We start from the raw sequence: 25,694 nt of genomic DNA, 5'->3' as shown, positions 1-25,694 counted from the left end.
CCCGTATCTAAGTTCTTAGTGACACTCAAGGTCTAAACATGTACTAATTATGGTGCAAGTCATGAAATACAGCTTTTTATGCAAAAAAAAGCTCCATTAAATTAATTTTAGAAAGAGAAAAGAAAATGCAACTATTGGTGTAGATGACTTTACTAACTCAATCTCGCCCACCACATCCATAGTGTACATTTGGCAAAGTTGCCGTCTGGTAGTGCGGATCTGCTGTCATTATAGTGCTATAGCAGGTTGTGAGAAATCCTTAGAACATATTAGATTTGTAACGTAAACATTCCCTTCCCAGCCTAGTTAGGAGATGCGCACATAGTGTCATATAGACAATGATGGACTTGCTGAGGAAGAAGCTTCAGGAAAACTATGACTGTGTTTGCCCTGAAACGTATTTTTTATTGCCCAATTAGCCGTTTTCTCTGTGGCTTTGCCACCTATGCTTTTTTTACCTGCATGTACAGTTGTGCTCAAACGTTTACATACCCTGGCAGAACGTTTGCTTTCATGGCCTATTTTCAGAGAATATGAATGATAACACCAAAACATGTTCTCTACTCATGGTTAGTGGTTGGGTGAAGCCATTTATTGTCAAACTCGTGTGTTTCCTCTTTTTAAATCACAATGACAACCCAAAACATCCAAATCACCCTGATCAAAAGTTCATATACCCCATTTCTTAATACCGTGTTTTGCCCTCTCTAACATCAATGACAGCCTGAAGTCTTTTGTGGTAGTTGTGGATGAGGTTCTTTATTTTCTCAGATGGTAAAGCTGCCCACTCTTCTTGGTAAAAAGCCTCCAGGTTCTGTAAATTCGTGGGCTGTCTAGCATGAACTGCAGGCTTGAGATCTCCCAGAGTGGCTCAATGATATTGAGGTCAGGAGACTGAGATGGCCACTCCAGAATCTTTACTTTGTTCTGCTGTAGCCAATGACAGCTCGACTTTGCCTTGTGTTTTGGATCGTTGTCATGTTGGAATGTCCAAGTACGTCCAATGTGCAAATTTTGGGCTGATGATTGCAAATTTGCCTCCAGTATTTGCTGATAACGTGCTGCATTCATCTTTCCTTCAACTTTGACCAGGTTTCCTGTGCCTTTGTAGCTCACACATCCCAAAACATCAGCAATCCACCTCTGTGCCTTACAGTAGGAATGGTATTGACCTTTTGCCAAATGTAATGTTTATCGTTGTGGACAAAAAGTTAAATTTTGGTCTCATCACTCCAAATGACCATGTTCCAGATGTTTGGAGGCTTGTCTCTGTGCTGTTTTGCGTATTGTAGGCAAGATACTTTGTGGCAATTGCACAGTAATGGCTTTCTTCTGGCGACCCGACCTGCAACCCATTTTTATTAAAGTGCCTCCTTAGTCTAGGTTCACATTGCGTTAGGTGCCATCCGTTTAACGGATCCGTTACTATTCGGCACTAATGCAATGTAACGGATTTGTTAATGCACCTATTGGCATCTATTATTTTAACACATCCTAACGCATGTCCAAATCGGCATGCATTAGAGATGATGTGTTACTTTGTGATGCACCTTTGAACGCAGTCTACCGCGTTTTCGGGTGCGTTAGGTCTAACGCACAGTGAACGGACACTTTCGCTGTACATAGACCTCTATTGCTAACGCATACTAACTACCATGCATTAGCACAATCAGGCAAAAAAAGACAAAAAGGACATCAGCGTTAAACGGATGGCACTAACGCAATGTGAACCTAGCCTTATTGTACATCTTGAAACAGCCACACCGCTAGTTTTCAGAGAGTTCAGTATTTCAGCTGATGTTATTTGTAGGTCTTTCTTTGCATCATGAACAATTTTCCTGGCAGTTGTGGATATAATTTTTGTTGGTCTACCTGACCATGGTTTTTACAGAGCCCCTGATTTTCCATTTATTATTCACAGTTTGAATGCTGCTGACTGGCATTATCAATTCCTTGGATATTTTTTTGAATCCCTTTCCTGTTTTATACAGTCCAACTACCTTTTCCCGTAGATCTGCTGACAATTCTTTTGCTTTCCCCATGACTCACAATCCAGAAATGTCAGTGGCTGGATGAAAGATGCAAGAGTCTGTCTGAATCCCAGATAATCACTCAGCTTTTAGGCACACACACTGATTACAATTAAACAGGTCACATGTGAAGATGTTACCTTTAGTAGCCATTCAAACCCATTTGTGTCAACTTCTGTGCATGTTATCAGGTCAAAATCACCAGGGTATGTGACGTTTTGATCAGAGTCATTTGGATGTTTTGTTTAATCATTATGGTTTAAAAAGAGAAAGCACAGTAGTTTGACAATAAATAGCTTCACCCAACCACTAACCATGAGTGGAGAAAAAGTTTTGGTATTATCATTCATATTCTCTGAAAAAAGGCCAAGAAAGCAAGAATTCTGTGTGTAAACTTTTGAGCACAACTGTGTGTAGTATTGGGAGGACAGAAGAATGGTCAGGTCACTTCTTTTAATTGCTTTACGGCTGTTAGGCTGGTTTCAGACTAGCGCATTTTACATGCAGCGCACGGCGCTGCTAAGCCCCACCTCCTGCCCGCCCCGTCTGGTCATTTCCTCCTACTATAGCACATGGCTGCATGCGATCTGCGCACCCTATCTTTAACATAGGGTGCGCAGACCGTGCGCTGGCCGTGCGCTAGTAGGATTTTTTTGTGCGCTGCGCACTTTTGAAGGTGCGCCGGTGTGCACCGAATGCACCTTAGATTCCTATAATTGGCATACACTATCAGCAGGTTTTTGCTATGTAATCTGAGGATAACATGATGTAAGGGTTAAAGCACAGAATTCAGCGATGTGTCACTTATCAGGCTGTGTGCTGTTGTTTACTGACAATCAAGGTTTTATCTGTCTTGTGTCTGGATTTGAACCCTTGAGCCTGTGCTTTGTGGTTGGCTTCTCGGTTCCCCAATCCATACCATATACACTTTTTCTCTGGGTGTTTAGTTTCTGTTATCCTAGCTTTAGTCTTTTAGGGTATTGGCTGGTTTCATTTACTCATTTGTCTGCCCCATCATCTTTCGGGAGTGACTTTATATACTTTCCCCCTGATGACGTTTCTTGCTGGTGATAGAGACTGGACATCCATCTCATTTGGATGTCTAGTCATACTACTGTGAGATGACCTAGGGTTTATCTCTCTGTTGTTTATGTTCTTTACTATGCACCTATCTTCTGTTTCTTTTTAGGAAGTAGGCAGCATGCTCTCTATCTGTATGTACTTAATCCTTTATTTTTTATTTCATGGTTTGTTTTACTCACTTTGGCATCTCTTTCTATTTCAGCATTGTTTCCCTTCTGTGGGTAATTTGCACTTTGTTTTGCCCTTCGGTTCTTTAGGAGGTATGTGAAGCGCTCAACAGCAATTCAGGCAGCATTGGTCTGAGTTTCCATCTTCCAGTCTGTGGTTAGGGCTATCTCAGCTCATGCAGCAACCACTTAGGACGGTGGGGTTAGGATCTCCAGTCTGCACAGCAATCGTCATGGTCAGTTGCAGTTTTTAGTGTGTTATCTATTTTCCCAAGTGAGTTGCTACACTATCATAACATTATCACTATGACATTATCATTGCTGTGATTAGCTGGTGCAGGGGCATTAGGCTAACTCCATCCCCTGCTGTTATAAGCAGCTCACTGTTAATAGACAATTTGTATAGAAAGCTGTGGTGGGGGAGGGGTTAGCTTTCTCAGCTTTGCTGCATGATACAGCTAGCATTTACAAACTCTGATTTTGTCACAATTGCTGCACCCAGTAAAGTAAGTAAGTGATACATTACCATAGTCAGTGTCTTCTTTCCTATATTATGCTGCTCTCAGATGAGGAAGCAAATACCTGGTCACAGATTCCCATGAATGTATATTTCGTACTATCTGATTATGACAGTCCCAGTCAACAAATGGAACTAGTTTATTGTACGTGTTCATGTTCTTTATAGATCTAAATTTCACCAACATAGAAGATAATTCTTTACTGTTAGGGCACTGAGAATCTGGAATTCCTTGCCTGAGGAGGTGGTGATGGAGAACTCAGTAGAGGGGTTTAAGAGAGGCCTGGATGTCTTCCTGGAGCGTAACAATATTGTATCTTACAGTTATTAGGTTCTTTAGAAGGACGTAGATCTGCGGATTTATTCTGATGGAGTATAGGCTGAACTGGATGGACAAATGTCTTTTTTCGGCCTTGCTAACTATGTTACTATGTTACTATGTTACTAAATGATAACATTAGAGAACCATCATTGCCAACTAACAAAAAAACTTTTTCATCTATCATGTTTTCACAATGTAACTCCCAGTTAGACTGTCGGGTAAATACAGCTATTACGTGACAAACCAGCTTCATGCTCTTTCATTAGGTGATGATGTGCACTTGGACCCCTGTTATATTATGGGGCAGTGCAGATCTCCTATTTTTTTCTGACACCAATTCAGCATGAAAAAAAAATTGCAGCATGCTTCGAGTGGCTCTAGAATTCAGATCACGCACACTCTTACAAGTCTATGGGTCCTTGTAAAATATCGGACTTCAGTTGGATGACATCCCAGTGAAGTCCAACATTCGAGGACTCCGATCATGGAGAAGGTGGAGAAATTAAGTTCTCCATCTTCTACGCACCTATGCTGCAATCCACTTATGCAAGAGAATGGGATCACACTATGATGACACTTGGCTCAAACTCTCACAGAGTTTGAGCCAAGTGTCATTAGCTTAATCTGCCCGATTCTCTCACATGAGAGAACCATCATCCATGTGACCCCAGCCATTGCCTGTAGAACAAGTCATGAACCTACCATGATTTGGCTTGTATATAGCCAATCAGTGGTCGTTAAACAGCTACTGTAGGCTTGTATAAATGGACCCTCAATAGCCTTGTTTAACTAAACATACTAAAAAATAAGCTCATTATTTTAGTTGTGGGAGCGTTAACGGGGAAGGGTGATTGTCCATTCTTCACGAATATACATTTTTAGATTAGAAGTTTAACTCTCTTTTAATAGTTGTTTCTAGGGTTGAACTCATTGAAGTGTTAAGTCCAGGTATCATCTTTCTAAAGGGTTTGCAGAGCATTACGTAGATAAGCGGGTCCATTAACACATTTGTGGCTGCAATCCACAGACTGCTCTCTTTAGCCACATATAACATGTTTTGCAGCTGACAGTCTTTTATAATTCCAACCTGACTAAATGTATAAGGCAACCTTAGAAAGTGAAAGGGGGCAAAGCACAGAAAAAACACAGCAACCACTATAAAAACTTTAAATCTTGTCTTCTTCCTGGTAGCTTTGTCTTTACTCTTGGATTTCATGTAGGAATCATAAACCTTCTTGCTGATTATTGTATAAAACAGGGTCATGGAGATGAAGACTAACCAAAAAATGATCATACATATGTAATTGACTGCTTCATGCCACTTTACACCCAGCGGTGTCTTTAAAAGGGTACAGCTGCGAATATTTTGTGGCGTTGCTTTTTGACTGCTGAGAATCATATTTGGTAGAGATAGTAAGAAGATGACTATCCAGACTGCAGCTGAAATCTTCTTGGCCTGGCTTACACTGTTCATAAAGCTCCGGCCAAATGGTCTAACAATTTTTAGAAAACGGTCCAGTCCAATGAGCCCAAGTAGTATAATATTTATGTACATGGTTTCGTAAAATATGACTGCTGAAAATCGGCAAACAAAAGCTTTCATCTGCCACGGTCCTATGCCAGCATCTGTGAGAATCTTGAAGGGTAACATCAGGGTCATAATTATGTCAGCCGCCATTGTATTTTTGAGGTAAACAATAAAAACACTTTTGCTTTGGACTTGAAAGAAAATCCAGGCAGACAGACAGTTCATTATTAATCCTAGGAAGAATAGGACAGTGTATAAAATAGGGAAGACAATCTGAGTGGTTGTGACATCGCGAGAGCATTTCACAGAGGATGAGCCATTGGTGACGTTGAGTGTTTCTGGGTTCATAGCTGTAGAATGAAAAAAAAAAGATGGATTATGGCAGACATATATATACAAACAACTCCCAACACGTGAATTACCAGATCTTTTTGTCCCTGTCTTACACTGAAAGTCCTCTAACCAGTCTCTTTGGGGCACTTTTGCAATATCTTGACTCTAAACAATTGAATGTCAAGTTGCAGGACATTATTTAAAGGGAATATGTCATACCACGGGACGTACATGACCTATTAATATGAGCATCCAGGTAATAGAAATGTTGCACTAGTCCTACCTGTAAGTCTCATTAACGGTCTTGTTGCTGAGAAATGTTATATTCTATCTTTATGTTAATGATTTCTTCCAGACTCTGGGGCGTGCAGTGCTGTAAGAAATCCCTGCCTCCTGTCTTCATTGTAATACTACCCCCTTAAATATCTAAAAAAATGATAAGCAGGTTATAGAACAAAAATCTCAGAAAAAAACTAATACCGTATATACTCGCGTATAAGCCGAGATTTTCAGCCCATTTTTGGGGGGCTGAAAGTCCCCCTCTCGGCTTATACGCAAGTCATATACACCATCTGCAGCTCCCCTGCTTCTCCTACGGTCTCCCTTCCTTTCTTCAGCGGTTACGTGGTACTGCTCATTAAAGACATGAATATGCCACGTGACCGCTGAAGGAAGGAAGAGAGACCTTGGGAGAAATGGGGCTGCTGAGACTGCGCCAGGAGGGGATAAGTATATGTGATATTCATATTTCCTCTGTCAGTGACATTCAGGCAGCAGAGGGCGCGATGACGTGGTTAGTGTTCGCCGCGCCCTCTGCTGCCTGAACGTCACTGACAGAGGATGCGGCAGACAGCGGCGAGCAGCATTGGAATGGGGACAGGTGAATATCTCAGGTGCCGAATCATGAGCCAGCAGTGACATGGGCACCTGTCCCTGCCTGCTCAGGGCCCCAGCACCTAGCACCTAGCCCCCAGCGATGGAGAGGCTAGTATGTCATTTTTTTTCAATTGCAGCAGCATATGGGGGCATAATCTATGGAGCATTTTATGCGGGCAGCATATGGGGGCATAATCTATGGAGCATTTTATGAGGGGCAGCATATGGGGGCATAATCTATGGAGCATTTTATGGGGCCAGCATATGAGGGCATAATCTATGGAGCATCTTATGGGGGCAACATATGGGGGCATAATCTATGGAGCATTTTATGGGGCAGCACATGGGGACATAATCTATGGAGCATCTTATGGGGCAGCATATGGGGGCATAATATATGGAGCATCTTATGGGGCAGCATATGGGGGCATAATCTATGGAGCATCTTATGGGGGCAGCATATGGGGGCATAATCTAAGGAGCATCTTATGGGGGCAGCATAAGGAGGCAAAATCTATGGAGCATCTTATGGGGGCAGCATATGGGGGCATAATCTATGGAGCATTTTATAGGGGCAGCATATGGGGGCATAATCTATGGAGCATCTTATGGGGCAGCATATGAGGGCATAATCTATGGAGCATTTTATGGGGCAGCATATGGGGGCATAATGTATGGAGCATCTTATGGGGCAGCATATGGGGCATAATATATGGAGCATTTTATGGGGGAAGCATATGGGGGCATAATCTTTGAAGCATCTTGTGGGGGTAGCATATGGGGGCATAATCTATGGAGCATATTGTGGGGGGCAGCATATGAGGGCATAATCTAAGGAGCAACTCATGGGGGGCAGCATATGGGGGCATAATCTATGGAGCATCTTATGGGGTAGTATATGGAGGCCTAATCTATGCAGCATCTTATGGGTCCGCATATGGGGCATAATCTATGGAGCATCTTATGGAACAGCATATGGGGCATATTATTCTATGGAGCATTTTATGGGGCCATCAACCTTTATGGAGCAGCATATGGGACATATTACTCTATGGAGCATCTTATGGGGCCATTATTAACCTTTGTGCAGCATTATATGGGATGTATTTTGTATGGAGCATCTTATGGGGCCCATCATGAACTGTATGGAGCTTTATATGGGGCTCCTGATTCAATATGGATATTCAAAAACATTTAACCTACTGATGTCTCAATTAATTTTACTTTTATTGGGATCTATTTTTATTTTTGAAATTTCCACCCTAGGCTTATACGCGAGTCAATAAGCTTTCTCAGTTTTTTGTGGCAAAATTAGGGGGGGTTGGCTTATACTCGGGTCGCCTTATACTCGAGTATATATGGTATCTTTAAAATATACCTTTTAATTTCTATTTCAATAAAAATACACAACAAACAAACTAACTTTTCTGTAGTACACTTAACCAGGCCAGACAGAACGGTCATAAATCGATTTCAATGGTATACTAGAAGGACCACAACAAGGCCTTATTTAACTTTGTTCATCCCTAATGCGCCCCTACCTAACTGCGGAGGTTGGCACCCTATCTTGAACGCAAATTTGGTGCCCCTGTTCAATGATGGCTTCCCCTAGAGTCACCCTGTAATTCCCTATCTGTTACAACAGGTACCAGGAAATCTTTTCCAAAATAGCCAGAAACAATGTCTGGTCATTGCAACAGAGCCAAAGCCACTAAGATATCGTTATATCTATGGGTACAGTGTGTAAGGGGTGCATGTAATAGGGGTTGATAGGGATGGGTTAGGGGCGGGAAGGAATGGGGTATATTAAAGGCACATAGAGATAATGGCAACAGGACTCTAATAGAGGGCCCCTATCCAAAAACCAGTTATTTAGAGTACATCACCTAAATACCATTCAAGAAAATGACCAACAGGCAGATCACTGCTAACAAAAGATAGCTATACCACCCAGTAAGATAAAAAAAATCACTCAAGGGATTATCAGTGGGCGTTATTCTAATGTAACTTGTCCTTAGATATCCCTAAACAATTGTCTCTACCTTGCTGTGGAGGTTGGCACCCTAAGTTGTACGCAATGTGGTGCCCCCGCTCAACGGCGGCTCACCCTCTCTTCCTCTAAAGGGCATGTCACACTAAGAGATATCGCTAGCAATATCGCTATAACTAGTGACGTTATAGCGATATTGCTAGCGATATCTCTGTGTCTGATACTTACCTACGACCTGCTCCCCCGCTGATTATCGCTGATCGCGCGAGAACGTTCAGGACTGTTTACGAGCGACGCGTGGAGCCGGGCGGGAGGACGCAGGATCGCCTGGTGTGACAGGTAAGTAGCGACCCCCGTCCCCAGCGATGTCGCTGGTGAGATCTGCCTGTGTGGCAGCTCACTAGCGACTACTTAGCGATGTACCAGCGATCCTGACAGCGTCATATCGCTGGTCGGGATCGCTGGTACATCGCTAAGTGTGACAGTACCTTAAATACTCTCCCTTAAGCTATCCTAGAATCCAGAAGAGAGGAGTGGGGGAAGGGCAGGCGAGGGTGAGGAAGACAACAAAGACACAGTGTTTATGAGGATATTCAGGTACAAAGTGCTGAAGTGCATATGACAATAATGAAATTCAATATTCATTTAGCTTTGTCTATGGTATAGCACTACGCCCTATAGGGTCAAACACCTGATATTGTGGTATTTAGCCTCAGTGTTATTTACCACATGACACCTGCCATTTTGCCATATACCCTATAGACTATAGGGATGATTCACAAAATCAGATCAATAAGACACCACTTATTGCACTATTTCCAAATCACACACCATGCCACAAAATAGAGTGATTAATTCAAAAAGAAAAAGAAAAGCTTATCACTTAGTCATTAAAGATGTTGCAAAAGCCTCGACGTGTTTCCCTCCCATGGTGAGAGTTCATCAGGAAGCAAATGCGACCATCTGTGTCAGAAGATTCAAGACCTCAGAAAAGGCAGCCTGATTGTCGGTGTAAGTTTCACAGAGGTAAAGGGGCGCTTAAATAACCCTCTCAAAGATGGCAGGGGGCAGTGATTTCTTCCAGGAGCCTGAAAGAAAGCATTAAAATAAAGAGAGAATATAACATTTCTCAGCATCAAGACTATTAATATGAGGCATACAGGTAGGACTAGTGTAAGATTTCTGTTAGATGTATGCCCATATTAATAGGTCACATATGTCCCAGGGGGTGACAGATTCCCTTTAAGGGGTTTATGCAAGCAGAAGAAATATTATTGCCTTTAATATTATATTAATATGATATTAAAATACATTTATTATGATTTTATCCCCTGTCTCCCAATTTTATTGCCAGTCCCCATTTTTATGACTTGAGAACCCGTTTAACCCCTTCACTACCAAGGGTGGTTTGCACGTTAACTACCGGGCCAATTTTTACAATTCTGACCACTGTACCTTTATGAGGTCATAACTCTGGAACGCTTTCATGGATCCTGGTGATTCTGACATTGTTTTCTCGTGACATATTGTACTTCATGTTCGTGGTAAAATTGCATTCAAATAACTTGCGTTTATTTGTGAAAAAAATGGAAATTTGGCGAAAATTTTGAAAATTTCGCAATTTTCCAACTTTGAACTTTTATGCCCTTAAATCACAGCGATACGGCACACAAAAAACTTAATACATAACATTTCCCACATGTTTACTTTACATCAGCACAATTTTGCAACCAAAATTTTTTTTTGCTAGGAAGTTATAAGGGTTAAAATTTGACCAGCGATTTCTCATTTTTGCAACACCATTTTATTTTTAGGGACCACTTCACATTTGAAGCCACTTTGAGGGGTCTATATGATAGAAAATACCCAAAAGTGACACCATTCTAAAAACTGCACCCCTCAAGGTGCTTAAAACCACATTCAAGATGTTTATTAACCCTTTAGGTGCGTCACAGGAATTTTTTGAATATTAAAAAAAAATGAACATTTAACTTTTTTTCACAAAAAAAATACTTCAGGTTCAATTTTCTTTATTTTACCAAGGGTAACAGGAGAAATTGGACTGCAAAAGTTATTGTGCAATTTGTCCTGACTACGCTGATACCTGATATGTGGGGGGGAACCACTGTTTCGGCGCATGGCAGAGCTCAGAATGGAAGGAGCGCCGTTTGACTTTTTCAATGCAAAATTGGCTGGAATTCAGATCGGACGCCATGTCACGTTTGGCGAGCCCCTGATGTACCTAAACAGTGGAAACCCCCCCAAGTGACCCCATTTTGGAAACTAGACCCCCCAAGGAACTTATCTAGATATGTGGTGAGAACTTTGAACCCACAAGGGCTTCACAGAAGTTTATAACGTACAGCGGTACAATTAAAAAATCATATTTTTTCCACAAAAATGATCTTTTCACCCACAATTTTTATTTTTCCAAGGGTAACAGGACCCTAAAAGTTTTTGTGCAATTTGTCCTGAGTACGCTGATACCCCATATGTGGGTGTAAATGACTATTTGGGCGCATAGCAGAGCTCGGAAGGGAAGCAGCGCCATTTGACGTTTTTGGCTAGAATTGAGATCGGACACCATGTCGCGATTGGAAAACCCCTGATGTACCAAAACAGTGGAAACCCCCCACAAATGACACCATTTTGGAATCTAGACCCCCCAAGGAACTTATCTAGATGTGTGGTGAGAACTTTGAACCCCCAAGGGCTTCACAGAAGTTTATAACGTACAGCAGTACAATTAAAAAATCATATTTTTTCCACAAAAATGATCTTTTCACCCTCAATTCTTATTTTTCCAAAAGTAACAGGACCCTAAAAGATATTGTGCAATTTATCCTGAGTACGCAGATACCCCACATGTGGGTGTAAACCACTATTTGGGCGTATGGCAGAGCTCGGAAGGGAAGCAGCGCCATTTGACGTTTTTGGCTGGAATTGAGATCGGACACCATGTCGCATTAGGAAAGCCCCTGATGTACCAAAACAGTAGAAACCCCCCACAAATGACACCATTTTGGAAACTAGACCCCCCAAGGAACTTATCTAGATGTGTGGTGAGCACTTTGAACCCCCCAGTGCTTCACTGAAGTTTATAACGTCCGGGCGTGAAAATAAAAAAATCGTATTTTTTCCACAAACATGATCTTTTAGTCCCCATTTTTTTATTTTCCCAAGGGTAACAGGAGAAATTGGACCCCAAAAGTTGTTGTCCAATTTGTCCTGAGTACGCTGATACCTCATATGTGGGAGAAAACTACTGTATGGGCACACGTCGGGGCTCGGAAGGGAAGTAGTGATGTTTTGGAATGCAGACTTTGATGGAATGGTCTGCGGGTGTCATGTTGCGTTTGGAGATCCCCTGATGTACCTAAACAGTGGAAACCCCCCACAAGTGACCCCATTTTGGAAACTAGACCCCCTAATGAACTTATCTAGATGTGTGGTGAGCACTTTGAACCCCCCAGTGCTTCACAGAAGTTTATAACGACCGGGCGTGAAAATAAAAATATCGTATTTTTTCAACAAACATCATCTTTTAGTCCCCATTTTTTTATTTTCCCAAGGGTAACAGGAGAAATTGGACCCCAAAAGTTGTTGTCCAATTTGTCCTGAGTACGCTGATATCTCATATGTGGGAGAAAACTACTGTATGGGCACACGTCGGGGCTCGGAAGGGAAGTAGTGACGTTTTGGAATGCAGACTTTGATGGATTGGTATGCGGGTGTCATGTGTGTTTGGAGAGCCCCTGATGTACCTAAACTATTGAAACTCCCCACAAGTGACCCCATTTTGGAAACTAGACCCCCCCACGGAGCTTATCTAGATGTGTGGAGAGCACTTTGAACCCCCAAGTGCTTCACAGAAGTTTATAACGCCTGGGCGTGAAAATAAAAAAAACATTTTTTTCCGCAAAATTATATTTTTGCCCCCAGTTTTTTATTTTCCTAAGGGTAACAGGAGAAATTGGACCCCAAAAGTTGTTTTGTAATTTGTCCTGAGTAGGCTGATACCCTACATGTGGGGGTAAAACACTGTTTGGGCACATGGCAGAGCTTGGAAGGGAAGGAGCACCATTTGACTTTTTCAACGCAGAATTGGCTGGAATTGAGATCAGACGCCATGTTGCCTTTGGAGAGCACCTGATGTGCCCAAACAGTGGAAACCCCCAATTATAACTCCAACCCTAACCTCAACACACCCCTAACCCTAATCTGAGCCCTAGCCCTAACCCTAGCCCTAACCCTAACCCTAACCCTAGCCCTAACCCTAACCCTAGCCTTAACCCTAACCCTAGCCCTAACCCTAGCCCTAACCCTACCCTAACCCTAACCCTAGCGGGAAAATGGAAATAAATACATTTTCTTTTAGTTTTATTATTTTTCTCTAACTAAGGGGGTGATAACGGGGGGTTTGATTTACTATTTATGGCGGTTTTTATGTTTGGCGGCTGTCGCACGCTAAAAGACGCTTTTTATTGTAAAAATAGTTTTTGCATCACCACATATTGTGAGCTATAATTTTTCCATATTTTGACCCACCGAGTCATGTGAGGTCTTATTTTTTGCGGGACGAGTTGACGTTTTTATTGGTACCATTTTCGGGCACGTGACATTTTTTGATCGCTTTTTATTCCGATTTTTGAGATGCAGAATGAACAAAAACCAGCTTTTCATGAATTTCTTTTGGGGGGTGCGTTTACGCCGTTCCGCGTGCGGTAAAATTGATAACGCGTTTTTATTCTTCGGGTCAGTACGGTTACAGCGATACCTCATTTAGGTCGTTTTTTTATGTTTTGTCGGTTTTTTGCAATGAAAACAATTTTATATAAAAAATAATTATTTTTGTATCGCTTTATTCTGCGAGCTATAACTTTTTTATTTTTTTGCGGATGATGCTGTATGGTGGCTCGTTTTTTGCGGGACAAGATGACGTTTTCAGCGGTACCATGGATATTTATATGCGTCTTTTTGATCGCGCGTTATTGCACTTTTTGTTCGGTGGTATGATAATAAATCATTATTTTTTGCTTCGTTTTTTATTTTTATTTTTTAAGGGGTTCGCTAAAGGGGTTAACTAATGGGACAGTTTTATAGGGCAGGTCATTACGGACGCGGCGATACCAAATATGTGTACTTTTATTGTTTTGTTTTTTTTTTATTTTCAAAAAATGGATTTATTGGGGAATATTTTTTTTTTTTTAACTAATTTATTTAGCGATTTTTTTTAAATTATTTTTAACACTTTTTTTTTTTTTTTTTTTTTTACTTTATTACCTTGTCCCAGGTGGGACATCACTGTCCTGTGACAGATCGCTGATCTGTCACATCACAGATCACTGTGACAGATCAGCGATCTGTCACAGGCACTGCTGCAGACTTCCTCATGCCTGCGCTTTGCAGGCACTGAGGAAGCCAGCTTCCTCAGGCCCCCGTCGCCATCTTGGATTCGGGGGCCTGGAGGAAGGGAGTCCCCCGCAGCAGCGCTGCACATTGCGCTGCCGTGGGGGGCTCAGGGAAGCACGGAGGGAGCCCCCTCCCTGCCGATGCTTCCCTTTAACCCCCGGTACACCGCGATCGCGTTTGATCGCGGTGTGCAAGGGGTTAACGTGTCGGGGGCGGTCCGTGACCGCCCCTGACACATTGTGCCGGGTGTCAGCTATGATAATTAGCTGACACTCGGCCGCGATCAGCGGCGCTCACCACGTGGGCGCCGCTGATCGCGATGACGTAATATTCCGTCCATGGTAATTAGGTCCATGGTCACATGGACGGAATATTACGTCAATTGTAGGTAAGGGGTTAAATGGGTTGTCCAGTCCAAATCGATAAGGTTGCAGTCACATTGTGTGACTGCAGACTTATGAATCCCCGCATCACATGCACAATACTATAGTTAGAGTTATACACACTCTTGGGTTGAACCCATCCAGTGGACATGGTCTTACTCCATTCACTTGTATCGAGTGAGGCCGCACCCCGTCTAGTGATGCAGCCTTCCATTGGGCGAGGCCAACTAGAGGGTGCTTCCTCGCTCTATACAGGTGTATGGAAGCGAGACTGTGCCCACTGGCCAGGAGTATGTATAACTCATCCATAACATCTGGTCCCTGGTTAGAAGCCAGCAAATCCCTGCAGCGCACTGTGTGTGCGCTCGGGGGGGAGGGTATTTATAAGTCTGTAGTCACACAGAAAGACTGCAGACTTATCTATTTGGACAGCCACATTAAAATACATAAAGTGGGGAAAATAATTAATTGACACACTGCCAATTTTGCAAGTTTTCCCACCTGCAAAGAATGGAAAGGTCTGTCATTTCTATCATAGGTACAGTTCACCTGTAATAGACAGAATCTAAAAATAAAAGACAGAGAATCACATTGTATGATTTTTACATAATTAATTTGCATTTTATTGCATGAAATAAGTATTTGATACAGTAGAAAAAATAAAACTTAATATTTGGTACAGAAACCTTTGTTTGCAATTACAGAGATCAGACGTTTCTTGTAGTTCTTGACCAAGTTTGCACACACTGCAGCAAGGATAGGCCTGTCCCCTTTAAAGATGACTGCTATCTATTTACTTGTAATGTTTCTGGCTCTATTATGTCGACATTAGGATTATGACTTTTACTGGTCACACATCATGACGTTGTATGATCTTGTCTCAGTATTTTACTTGTTTTTCTATCTATAAATCCAGACATTTGCAGATTTATCTTGCCTTCTTTGTAATATCATTCTATATCTTACTGATGACATGGTCTCTTGATTTTTTTTGGCCTGTGCTTCTATATCATTGTTGATTGTTTCTTGTCAGATCCATTAGCACACCACAAGCTTTGCTTACTGTACCCAGTAGTCACTGGATATCGGTAAAACAATGTTTATTGGAAAATTGCAGAAATAAAGTCTCACATAAGCCACGTGCAGTAATAATAGAAAGGCTTGCAGCACTAAATAATCCCATTAAAAAAAAAATATTTATTCTGGCATCAAATCAAGATGACATAGCAGAGTAATGGTCCATTCACACATTTTCATTTTTTTATTCACACATGTTTAAAAAGCTGTAAAATATTTCTTATTTGAATACTCAAGGACTTGGAGTTTTTTTGTGTTCAGAAGACCCTTGAATGTCATGAGAACCTATTGTCATGGGCACACCGATGGGCACTTGGAATGACAAACCCCCACCGGCAGGTATTAAATCCCGCTGTCAGAGACTGATAGCAACATTTAACTGGTTAGTAGCTGTAGATGTAGATGGTGGCTGACTAATTGAGCTATCATCACCGGAAAATATGCAAGCTTGGTGTACAAGCCCACATCAAAGTAAGGCACATGACATATGATGTGGCTGTATGTAATCAGTCATGAAGGAGTTAAAGATTCTTATTTTCAATTGATTTCCCCTGTAACTAGGGTTGGCATGTTGTTCCCTGTAAGTAGGGCTGCTCTATTATCCCCTGTTACAAAGGAAATACATCCTGTTGGCTGCATAGTTGTGACACAAGTCACTTCTCATGGCCAAGCAGTGAGTCAGGATAGTCAGAGTCCAAGGTCAGAAACCAGGATGGTATATCATAAACAGAAGGAAGAGACAAAAGCATAGTCAGTTAACATTCCGAGGTCAGAATACCAGGATAGCAGATAAGAGCAGAAGGGGTTAAACAGACGGATGGTCAGAATGAGGTCCAAGGTCTGACAACAAAAGATCAACATACAGAACTCAAGGCAGAGTGCAAACAAACCAGACTTGGCTGAATGTACGTCTGGCAGTGGTCTGAGAGAAGCAGCTCGGTTAAGTAGCATGACAATTACCTGGGATAATGATCACTTGGAGACAGTCAGTGCCTCCCAGTCTCAGATTGGATAATCAAGCTGTCAATCAAGACACAGACAGCTCAGCATGCCCCTGTACCAGATTGGATGGCCAAGCTGTCAATAACTGTATCCCAGTCACACTGAGGGGTGGAACTGTGACAGTGCCCCTCTTCTAAGGGGCTATCGGACCCCCAGGATGTTTTAAATGGAAGGCCCTGACTAACTGACTAGCTTTCACATCTCAAGCAGGGACCCAGGATCTCTCCTCTGCTCTGTATCCCTTCCAGTGGATGAGGTATTGGAGGGAATTATGGATCCTCTGAGAATCCACAACCCTCTGAACCTCATACTCCAGGCCATCGTCTACTAAAACCAAAGGATGCGGGGATGAAGGAGACAATGCACAAGGGACAAACTCCTTTAAAAAGGCATTTATGGAACACATTAGGGATGCGAAGGGATGGAGGAAGCTTTAATCTAAATGCCACAGGATTGACAACTTCTTGGATTTCATATGGACCAATAAACTTTGGACCCAACTTTGCCGACATCACTTTAAGCTTATTGTTCCTAGACAACCAAACCTTATCCCCAATTTTTAAAACCGGACTCACCGAATGTCTATTGTCCTTCTGTTTTTGGTAAATTTGAACAGTCCCAATATTCTTTTAAACCTCATTGCAGACATCCCCAAGTCTCCATATGGTGACCTCCATCCCAGGGCAATCAGAACTAATCCTAGAAATTTCACCAAAATGTGTATGAAAACCATAATTACAAAAAATCGGTAATGTTCCAGTTGATTGATTTACTGTTAAAAGTAAACTCTGCGAGAGGTAAAAGCGAAAACCAGTCATCCTGTTGTGCTGCCACAAAGCACCTTAAAATTTGTTCCAATGATTTATTTGTCCTCTCAGTCTGACCATTGGTTTCAGGGTGATAAGCAGATGAAAATGACAAGTCAATCCCAAAAGCTCTCCAAAATTTAGAGACAAATTGTACTCCCCTATCAGACACAATGTTCAGAGGTATCCCATGTAACCTTATAATGTGAGAAATAAAAAATCTGGAGAGTGTCTCAGCATTAGGTAATCATGATAAAGGAACAAAATGAGCTTGTTTGCAGAATCGATCAATCGATCAACTACCACCCAAATTGCAGCCTTCCCACCAGACAGAGGCAAATCTGTAACGCAATCCATGGACAAATGAGTCCATGGTGATTCTGGAATAGGAAATGGAGCCAATTCCCCAGCCGGCCAGCTCTGACTGACTTTGGCGCGTTCCCATACTTCACAAGCACATACAAAATCTTTAATATCATGTATGGACTGCCACCAAAAAAGTCTAGCAAAGGCTTTCTTTGTGGCAGTAAGCCCAGGATGACCACTTAAAATGGAATCATGAAATTCATGTAACACCCGTAAACTTAGGTACACAGGCACAAATAATTTGGACCCTGGGGAAGTGGAAGGAGCCAATGACTGGGCTTTACAAATCTCTTCCTGCTCCGAGGTTACTATACACACTACAATACCCTGAGGAATAATGGAGGATGGAGGTTCCAGAGGAGAAATGGAGTCTAGACTATGAGATAAAGCTTCAGCTTTCACATTCTTAGACCCTGGCCTGAATGTAATAGAAAATTTAAACCGAGAGAAAAACAGGGATCGTCTGGCCTGTCTAGGAGTGATCCATGATCACCGTAACTGGATGAACCGCCCCCTTCAAAAATGCCTCCATTCCTCAAAGGCCAATATGACAGCCAGTAACTCATGATTCCCAACATCATAATTTATCTCCGCCAGTGAAAATTTTTTTAGAAGAAAAAGCACATGAACGTAGGTTACTGAGAGAAGATGGAGACAAGGTCTCGGACTCTGTTTATACTCTGGACATTTTCTTAAAGGGAATCTGTCACCCCATTTTTGCCCCATTAGCTGGGGCCACCGCCATCAAGGGCTTATCTACAGCATTCTGTAATGAATGCTGTAGATAAGCCCCCGATAAACCTGAAAGATAAGAAAAAAGAGTTAGATTATACTCACCCCAGCGTTCGGTCCGGTCCGATGGGTGTCGCTGTCCCGTCCGGCGCCTCCCATCTTCATACGATGATGTCGTCCTCCTTGCTTCTCCCTTGGCTCCTGCGCACACGTACTTTATCTGCCCTGTTGAGGGCAGAGTAAAGTACTGCAGTGCGCAGGCACCAGGAAAGGTCAGAGAGGTCCGGCGCCTGCGCACTGCAGTACTCTGCTCTGCCCTCAACAGTGCAGATAAAGTACATGGAGCGCCCTCACACGCCAGGGCAGTGGGGTACTCGGTACCGGGCCTGTTGATCTTCTCAACGGGAGTTGTCACGGCAGCAGTGACCCGGTCCGTGGCCCTGGGGCTCCATTGTAAAGGGGGTTGTTTCAGTGTGCTTATGGTGATGAAAGTTTATAAGTGATTCGTGATGCCACCTGTGGTGTTCGGCAATGAAGATGTTAAGCCAACGCTGCAGACAGCTCCTCTGGGACAGATGGTGGGGTGCAGCAGTGATGTTATAGCCCTCCACAGGCAGGGCTGAAGTCCCAGGACAGTGTAGGTAAAGTGACACGTAGATGGTGTAGTGTCAGGCGTTGGAGATGCAGCAGTGCTGAGTAGGTTGACGCAGGAATAAGTGGAGGACACCAGGGCATGTAGTTCCAAAGCTTTACTCACAGTCTGTTGTGGTATAGGTGCCCGCATCTGTGCCGTGTCCTCCGGGTCAGGAGCTCAGCCAACTTCCAGGCAAGATGAAGTACTCCTTTCCAACACTCCGCCAACTTTTGTGCCTTTTCTGAACGTCTCTGTCTTAGCACCTTTTAGTGAAGTACTCACAGTATTGAGTTACACTGGAGTTCCTCCTGTCAGATGTTCCTATGAATTCTACTTGTACGGCAGACAGCTGTAGCCTGCTTCGGGGACTCCTTCTACCTAGTCCCGGCTCACACAAGTTGCTGTTGTGCCCCCAAGTCTGGTGTGGGAATAAAGTGGTCACAACTTCTATTCCTCCGGTGTCTGCTGCAGAACCATTAGTATCCATACAACCTTGGGGACCGGACCCCGGCCTTGCACTGTGAACTTGGGAAGGGTTCTCCTCTAATCCTAATCCTTAGTACTCCTTTTCCTCCTTTTCTCCTTACGTTCCGTACAATCCTTTCTTTCATATGGAGAATCAGGCTTTCGTTCTAATGTCTCTTCCCTGTGCCAGCAGACCCAGATCACTGAGGTCGGCTGCAGCACTTCCTTCATCTATCCCTCTCCAGGGATCTTCTCTCTCTCATTTCCCTGTCAGACTGCTCAGCCACTCACTCACGAACTGACTGACTGACTGACCCAAACCTCAACTCTTCCTGCTCTTTTGAGTGTAAAACTAAACTCCACCCACCTCCCAGCATGCTTCGTGTTCCAAGCAGGGAGCCACCAAAGGGTGCTTTGCTACACTACTATGTTGTGTGGGATGCAGGTGTTGGAGCGTGGTCAGGTGTCTCCACCTTACCTGAATGGTGGGGTACCACACCTCAGGAGGAGGTGCAGTACCTCTGTGGCGACTGAACCCTCAGGGGCACCACATACCCCCCCGTTTTGAACGTTACACACAATTTAACTAAATATCTATACTTTGCTATAGTACCTAATTCAAAAGTGCTTTTGGCAATAACTCACTACCAAGTATCATCATTAACACACTTCTTCACTTTCTCTTTTCCTTCACATTTACTACTTTCTAAAAGCCTAAGTGACAACTGTGGCTACCTGGTTCATCACCTAAATTTTAAATCTTTATTCAGACTTCAATATAGACTCTTTTTCTTAAACATCATAAAACATTCTCTGTAAAATCTGTAAACTCTATCACTATTTACTTCTTTATTACAAAAATACTAAGCATCATCATTTTTTTCTTTAAGTGCAATTCTATAAAGAGTAGACACTGGTCCAGCCGACACGTCTTGAAATGTCCCTATTCAACAAGGAAATGAGGTAGTCCTTATTCCAGGAAAGTCCTATGTAAAACCAAGAGAGAGCACCTAAAGAGGTGCAAACTATGTACATGACAGTTCTGGATCACTCAGGGTCCATGATCTCCACAGTTCAAGTGTAAAGGCTGCCAACTAGACTGGGCAACAAAAAAAAAACTGGAAACAGTTAAATGGGAAAAACATGATGAACAAAAAAAAAACCCAGAAAAACCAGGCACAATGGTGCTAATACCCTCCTTGGTAACAAAAGTTAGTTATTCATCTTTGGTGTTAGTGTTCCCTTCCTGGGGTGTTGGAAGCGGGTTGCATTGGCTGCTTCCAGGGGAGAACTTCAGAGCATCCTCTTTCTGCCGGCTGGTTACAAACTGCAGGTGCTCCTTTTCTCCTGGAGTGCGGTTGGTATCCGCTGGTGTTAATGGAATGGCAGCAGAAGTAACTGCTGCCTGTGAGGGTAACACGTCATCTGCTGCTGGCGGTATCTCTGTTGCCTGTGACTCTGCAGGAGTTGTGTCAGAGACACCACACTGCACTTGCTCATAGAGCCAGTGCGCGTGTCCTGAGTACAGAAGCAGTGCTAAAAGATACCTGTGGAGCAGGGCAGCAGAGGTGACCATGCGTGCTTCAGGCTAATAGTGTCAGGGTCCAGTCAGCGCTGGAAAGTAAAGAGGCATAGGACCTGCGGACACTGAAACTGAATAGTCTGCACGGGACCTATGGTCATGTGACAGCAAGGGGGCGGGGCTTAGCGTCCTGTATTCAGATAGGACAGGACACCACACAACAACTCAGAGTCAGGCAAAACAGAGGTCACAGCAGTACGGGCAAACGAGGTACAGAGGGACAAACAGACGGGTAGTCAGACAGAGCCAAAGGTCATACACAAGAGGGCGGTGCGGTACCAAGGGGACGAGCAGAGAGGAGTCGGGTCACAAGCAGAGAGTCATACATGAGAGGTAGCGCAGTACAAGAGGGTCAGGCAGAACTCGTAACAGGGACAGAACCAGATCACAACCGAATAAGCAAGCAAGTTATCAGGCACAAGGCACACGTATACAAGAGGTCACTTAACTCAGCCGAGGGCAGGAGTATAACTGACACCGGACCTAGGTCCAGTGAGCACTAAATAGCCTCCTGCTGCCAGAGAGAGGCAGCACAATTAACCCATAGTCTAACCAGGACGGGTCAAAGCGAAATCCCGTCCTGGATCATGACAATACCCTCCTCTCAATGGGGGGCCACCGGACCCCCAGGTCTCTCAGGGTACTTGGTGTGAAAGGCTCGGATCAACCGATCCGCATGAACTGATCGAGCAGGAACCCACAAGCGTTTCTCAGGACCGTAGCCCTTCCAATGTATCAGATACTGAAGGGCGCGACGGACCAACCTGGAGTCGACAATTCGTTCCACCTCGTACTCAGCCTGCCCATCTACCAGAACCGGTGTCGGGGAAGATGATGATCCCTCCCCACTGGAAATCACAGGTTTCAAAAGGGCCTTATGGAAAACATTAGGGATCCTTAGAGATGGCGGAAGACTCAACCGAAAAGCCACCAGGTTAACTGCTTCGGTAATTACATAGGGACCTATAAACTTGGGTCCAAGCTTCGCAGAGGGGACCTTGAGCCTTATATTTTTGGTGGATAACCATACCTTATCTCCGACCTGAAACACTGGACCCACGGATCGTTTTTTGTCCGCAAAAAATTTAAATTTGTCCTGGGCCTTCGTAATGTTATTCTGGACCTCCCGCCATACCTCCCCCAACCGCTGGATCGTCTCATCCGCCCCAGGACACCCAGAATTCAAGCGGGAAAATTCTCCAAAATGAGGATGAAACCCATAATTGCAAAAAAAAGGAGATGTACCTGTAGACTGGTTAGTGCGGTTGTTAAATGCAAACTCAGCCAATGGTAACACAGAACACCAATCATCCTGTCGGGCTGAGGTCAAACAATGCAGAATTTGCTCCAGAGACTGATTGGTCCGCTCAGTCTGCCCATTAGTCTCTGGATGGTAGGCGGATGAAAAGGACAGACCAATACCCAACCTCCTACAAAAAGCTCTCCAAAATCTGGACACAAACTGCACTCCCCTATCAGACACCACATTCAGGGGTACCCCATGCAACCGCACCACATGCTCCACAAACAATCTGGACAATGTTTCCGCATTAGGTAGAGCTGCCAAAGGTACAAAATGTGCCTGCTTACTAAACCTGTCCACTACGACCCAGACCACGGTATTACCCTTGGAAGGGGGAAGGTTGGTGATGAAATCCATGGACAGATGAGTCCATGGTCTCTCAGGAATTGGCAGTGGTACCAATTCCCCGGCCGGCCGGTTATGGGGAGTTTTCACACGGGCACAAACCTCACACGCAGACACATACTCCCCAACATCAGAGGCTAAAGAAGACCACCAGAATATTCTAGCAATGGCCTTCCGGGTCGCTGAGATCCCTGGATGTCCACCCAGAACTGAGTCATGGAACTCCTGGAGGACCTTGAGACGAAACTGAGCTGGCACAAAAAGTTTATCCAACGGCTTAGCTGGAGGTGCAAGAGCCTGGGCTTCTCGAATCTCCCATTCCAACACATTAGAAACCTCTGCCACCACCACCCCAGGCTGAAGAATGGAGGATGGAGGTTCCGGGGGGGACACCGGATCAAGACTGCGTGACAACGCATCCGCTCTGATATTCTTGGATCCTGGTCGAAAAGTGATCGAGAAGTTGAATCGGGAAAAAAAAAGTGACCATCTAGCCTGTCTGGGAGTCAACCTTTTAGCCGACTCAATGTAAGCTAGGTTTTTGTGGTCCGTGATTACCGTTATAGGATGAACAGCCCCCTCCAAAAAATGCCTCCATTCTGCAAAAGCCAATTTTACGGCCAGAAGTTCCCGATTCCCCACATCATAGTTTCTCTCCGCAGGGGAGAACTTCTTTGAGAAAAAGGCGCAAAGTCTTAAATTGGTCAAAGTGATGGGTCCCTGGGACAATACCGCCCCCACCCCCACCTCTGAGGCGTCTACCTCAACAATAAATGGTTCAGAGGGGTCCGGTTGGATAAGAACCGGGGCCGACATGAAACATTTTTTCAAAAACTGAAATGCCGCTACCGCTGCGGTTGACCAATTCTTGATATCGGCCCCCTTTTGAGTCATGTCTGTGAGGGGTTTAACCACCTGTGAGAACCCCCTTATAAATTTCCGATAATAATTAGCGAACCCTAGGAAACGTTGCAGACCCTTCAAATCACACGGTTGAACCCACTCGAGAATGGCCTGCACCTTATTAGGATCCATGCGATACCCTTCAGCAGACATGATGAACCCCAGAAAGGACAGTTCCTGAACAAAAAATAAACATTTTTCAAGTTTAGCAAACAGACAGTTCTCCCTGAGCCTTTGGAGAACTGCCCGAACATGACCAATGTGAGTCTGTTTATCAGGCGAGTAGATTAAAATGTCATCCAAATACACCACCATAAAACGTCCAATCAAATCGGAGAACACATGATTTATGAAATTTTGGAAGACCGCTGGAGCGTTGGTCAGGCCGAAGGGCATGACCAAATTTTCAAACAACCCTTCAGTAGTGAGAAAAGCGGTCTTCCATTCATCTCCGTCCCGGACTCGGATAAGGTTATACGCTCCCCGTAGATCTAATTTTGAAAACCACTTAGCTCCGGACAACTGATTGTATAAATCAGGAATAAGTGGAAGGGGATAAGTATTCCTCACAGTTATTTTATTTAACTCACGAAAATCGAGGCATGGGCGCAAACCACCGTCTTTTTTTTTTACAAAAAAGAACCCTGCCGCCACAGGAGAAACAGAAGGACGAATATGTCCCTTACGGAGGCTCTCGGAAATATATTCCTTCATCGCAGCCCGTTCCGGACCCGAGAGGTTATACAGGCGGGCTTTGGGCAATTTAGCACCTGGAACCAGGTCAATGGCACAATCAAATGGGCGGTGAGGTAAAACCTCAGCCTCTTTTTCGGAGAAAACGTCAGTATAATCTATCAGGCACTCCGGAATGCCTTCTAGACCCACGGACGACACAGACACAGAAACAAGACATTTCTCAGAGCAATAGGGACCCCATTTAACAATATCCCGAGATTCCCAATTAATCACAGGATTATGCAGCTGTAACCAGGGGAACCCCAACACCAGTCCCGCAGGCAGGTTGTTCATTACAAAACATGAAATACGTTCCTGGTGTAAGGAACTCACTTTAAGGAGAAACTCTTCAGTACAAAACACAATGTCATTCTTAACCAGTGGTGTTTTGTCAATAGCAACAAGGTGAATCGGAGTTTCCAACCTAACTGTCCCTAACTTACACCTGGCCACTAAGTCAGAGTCAATAAAGTTCAATGATGAACCGCAATCCACGAAGGCAGGAGTGGATGTGGAGACACCCCCACAACAAAGTTCCACTTGAAATGACATTTTAGAAAATGCAGAAAAGGGTACCTGAGAGCCTGGGTGACTTCCACGATAATCACCCGGGCTCAGTCGCTTGTTGGTTAGTGGCCGGGAGGGGCAATCCTTTTTCCAATGTCCAGACTCGCCACTGTGAACACAGCATTTTCTCACGTGCCGTTGTCTCCTTTCTTCCTCCTTAAGGTTGATGGTTCCCATCTCCGTGATTTTCAATGAAGAACTGGCTCCCCTTCCTTGGGAGAATAATGAAGTCTCGGTTTGTATCACTCCCCTTGCCCGTAACCTGCGATCCATTCGGACGGCCTGTGTCATAGCTTCCTCCAGGGCATCAGGTGGGGGGTGGAGAGCCAAGGCGTCTTTCAGATGCTCAGACAGGCCTCTACGGAACAACCCCCGGAGAGCGGCGTCGTTCCAGCAGACCTCAGCAGCCCAGCGTCTGAACTCTGAGCAAAACCACTCGGCTGAGTGTTTCCCCTGGCAAACATTCATCAGCCTGTCCTCAGCCATACGCACCCGATCAGGCTCATAATAAATATGCCCCAGGGCCTCAAAAAATG

The 25,694-nt window shown here is 44.0% G+C and overlaps 2 protein-coding genes across 3 annotated transcripts in view; one reads left to right on the top strand and one right to left on the bottom strand.

Moving 5' to 3' along the window:
- The window catches only part of MED12L (mediator complex subunit 12L), a 1,194,146-nt gene that overhangs the window by 651,101 nt on the left and 517,351 nt on the right, over positions 1-25,694 (top strand).
- Positions 3,920-25,694, bottom strand: part of P2RY13 (purinergic receptor P2Y13) — a 70,252-nt gene continuing 48,477 nt past the window's right edge. For both annotated transcript variants that reach the window (XM_073579062.1, XM_073579061.1), the window contains one exon: positions 3,920-5,997. In XM_073579062.1, coding sequence (XP_073435163.1) covers positions 5,003-5,995 — 993 coding nt within the window. In that variant the 5' untranslated portion in view covers positions 5,996-5,997 and the 3' untranslated portion in view covers positions 3,920-5,002. The remainder of the gene's footprint in view (positions 5,998-25,694) is intronic.

The sequence above is a fragment of the Dendrobates tinctorius genome, unplaced genomic scaffold (genome assembly GCF_039654945.1).
Source record: "Dendrobates tinctorius isolate UK_male_01 unplaced genomic scaffold, ASM3965494v1 ptg000060l, whole genome shotgun sequence".
In the NCBI taxonomy this organism is placed as follows: domain Eukaryota; kingdom Metazoa; phylum Chordata; class Amphibia; order Anura; family Dendrobatidae; genus Dendrobates; species Dendrobates tinctorius.
This window is presented reverse-complemented; position numbering and strand designations above follow the sequence as displayed.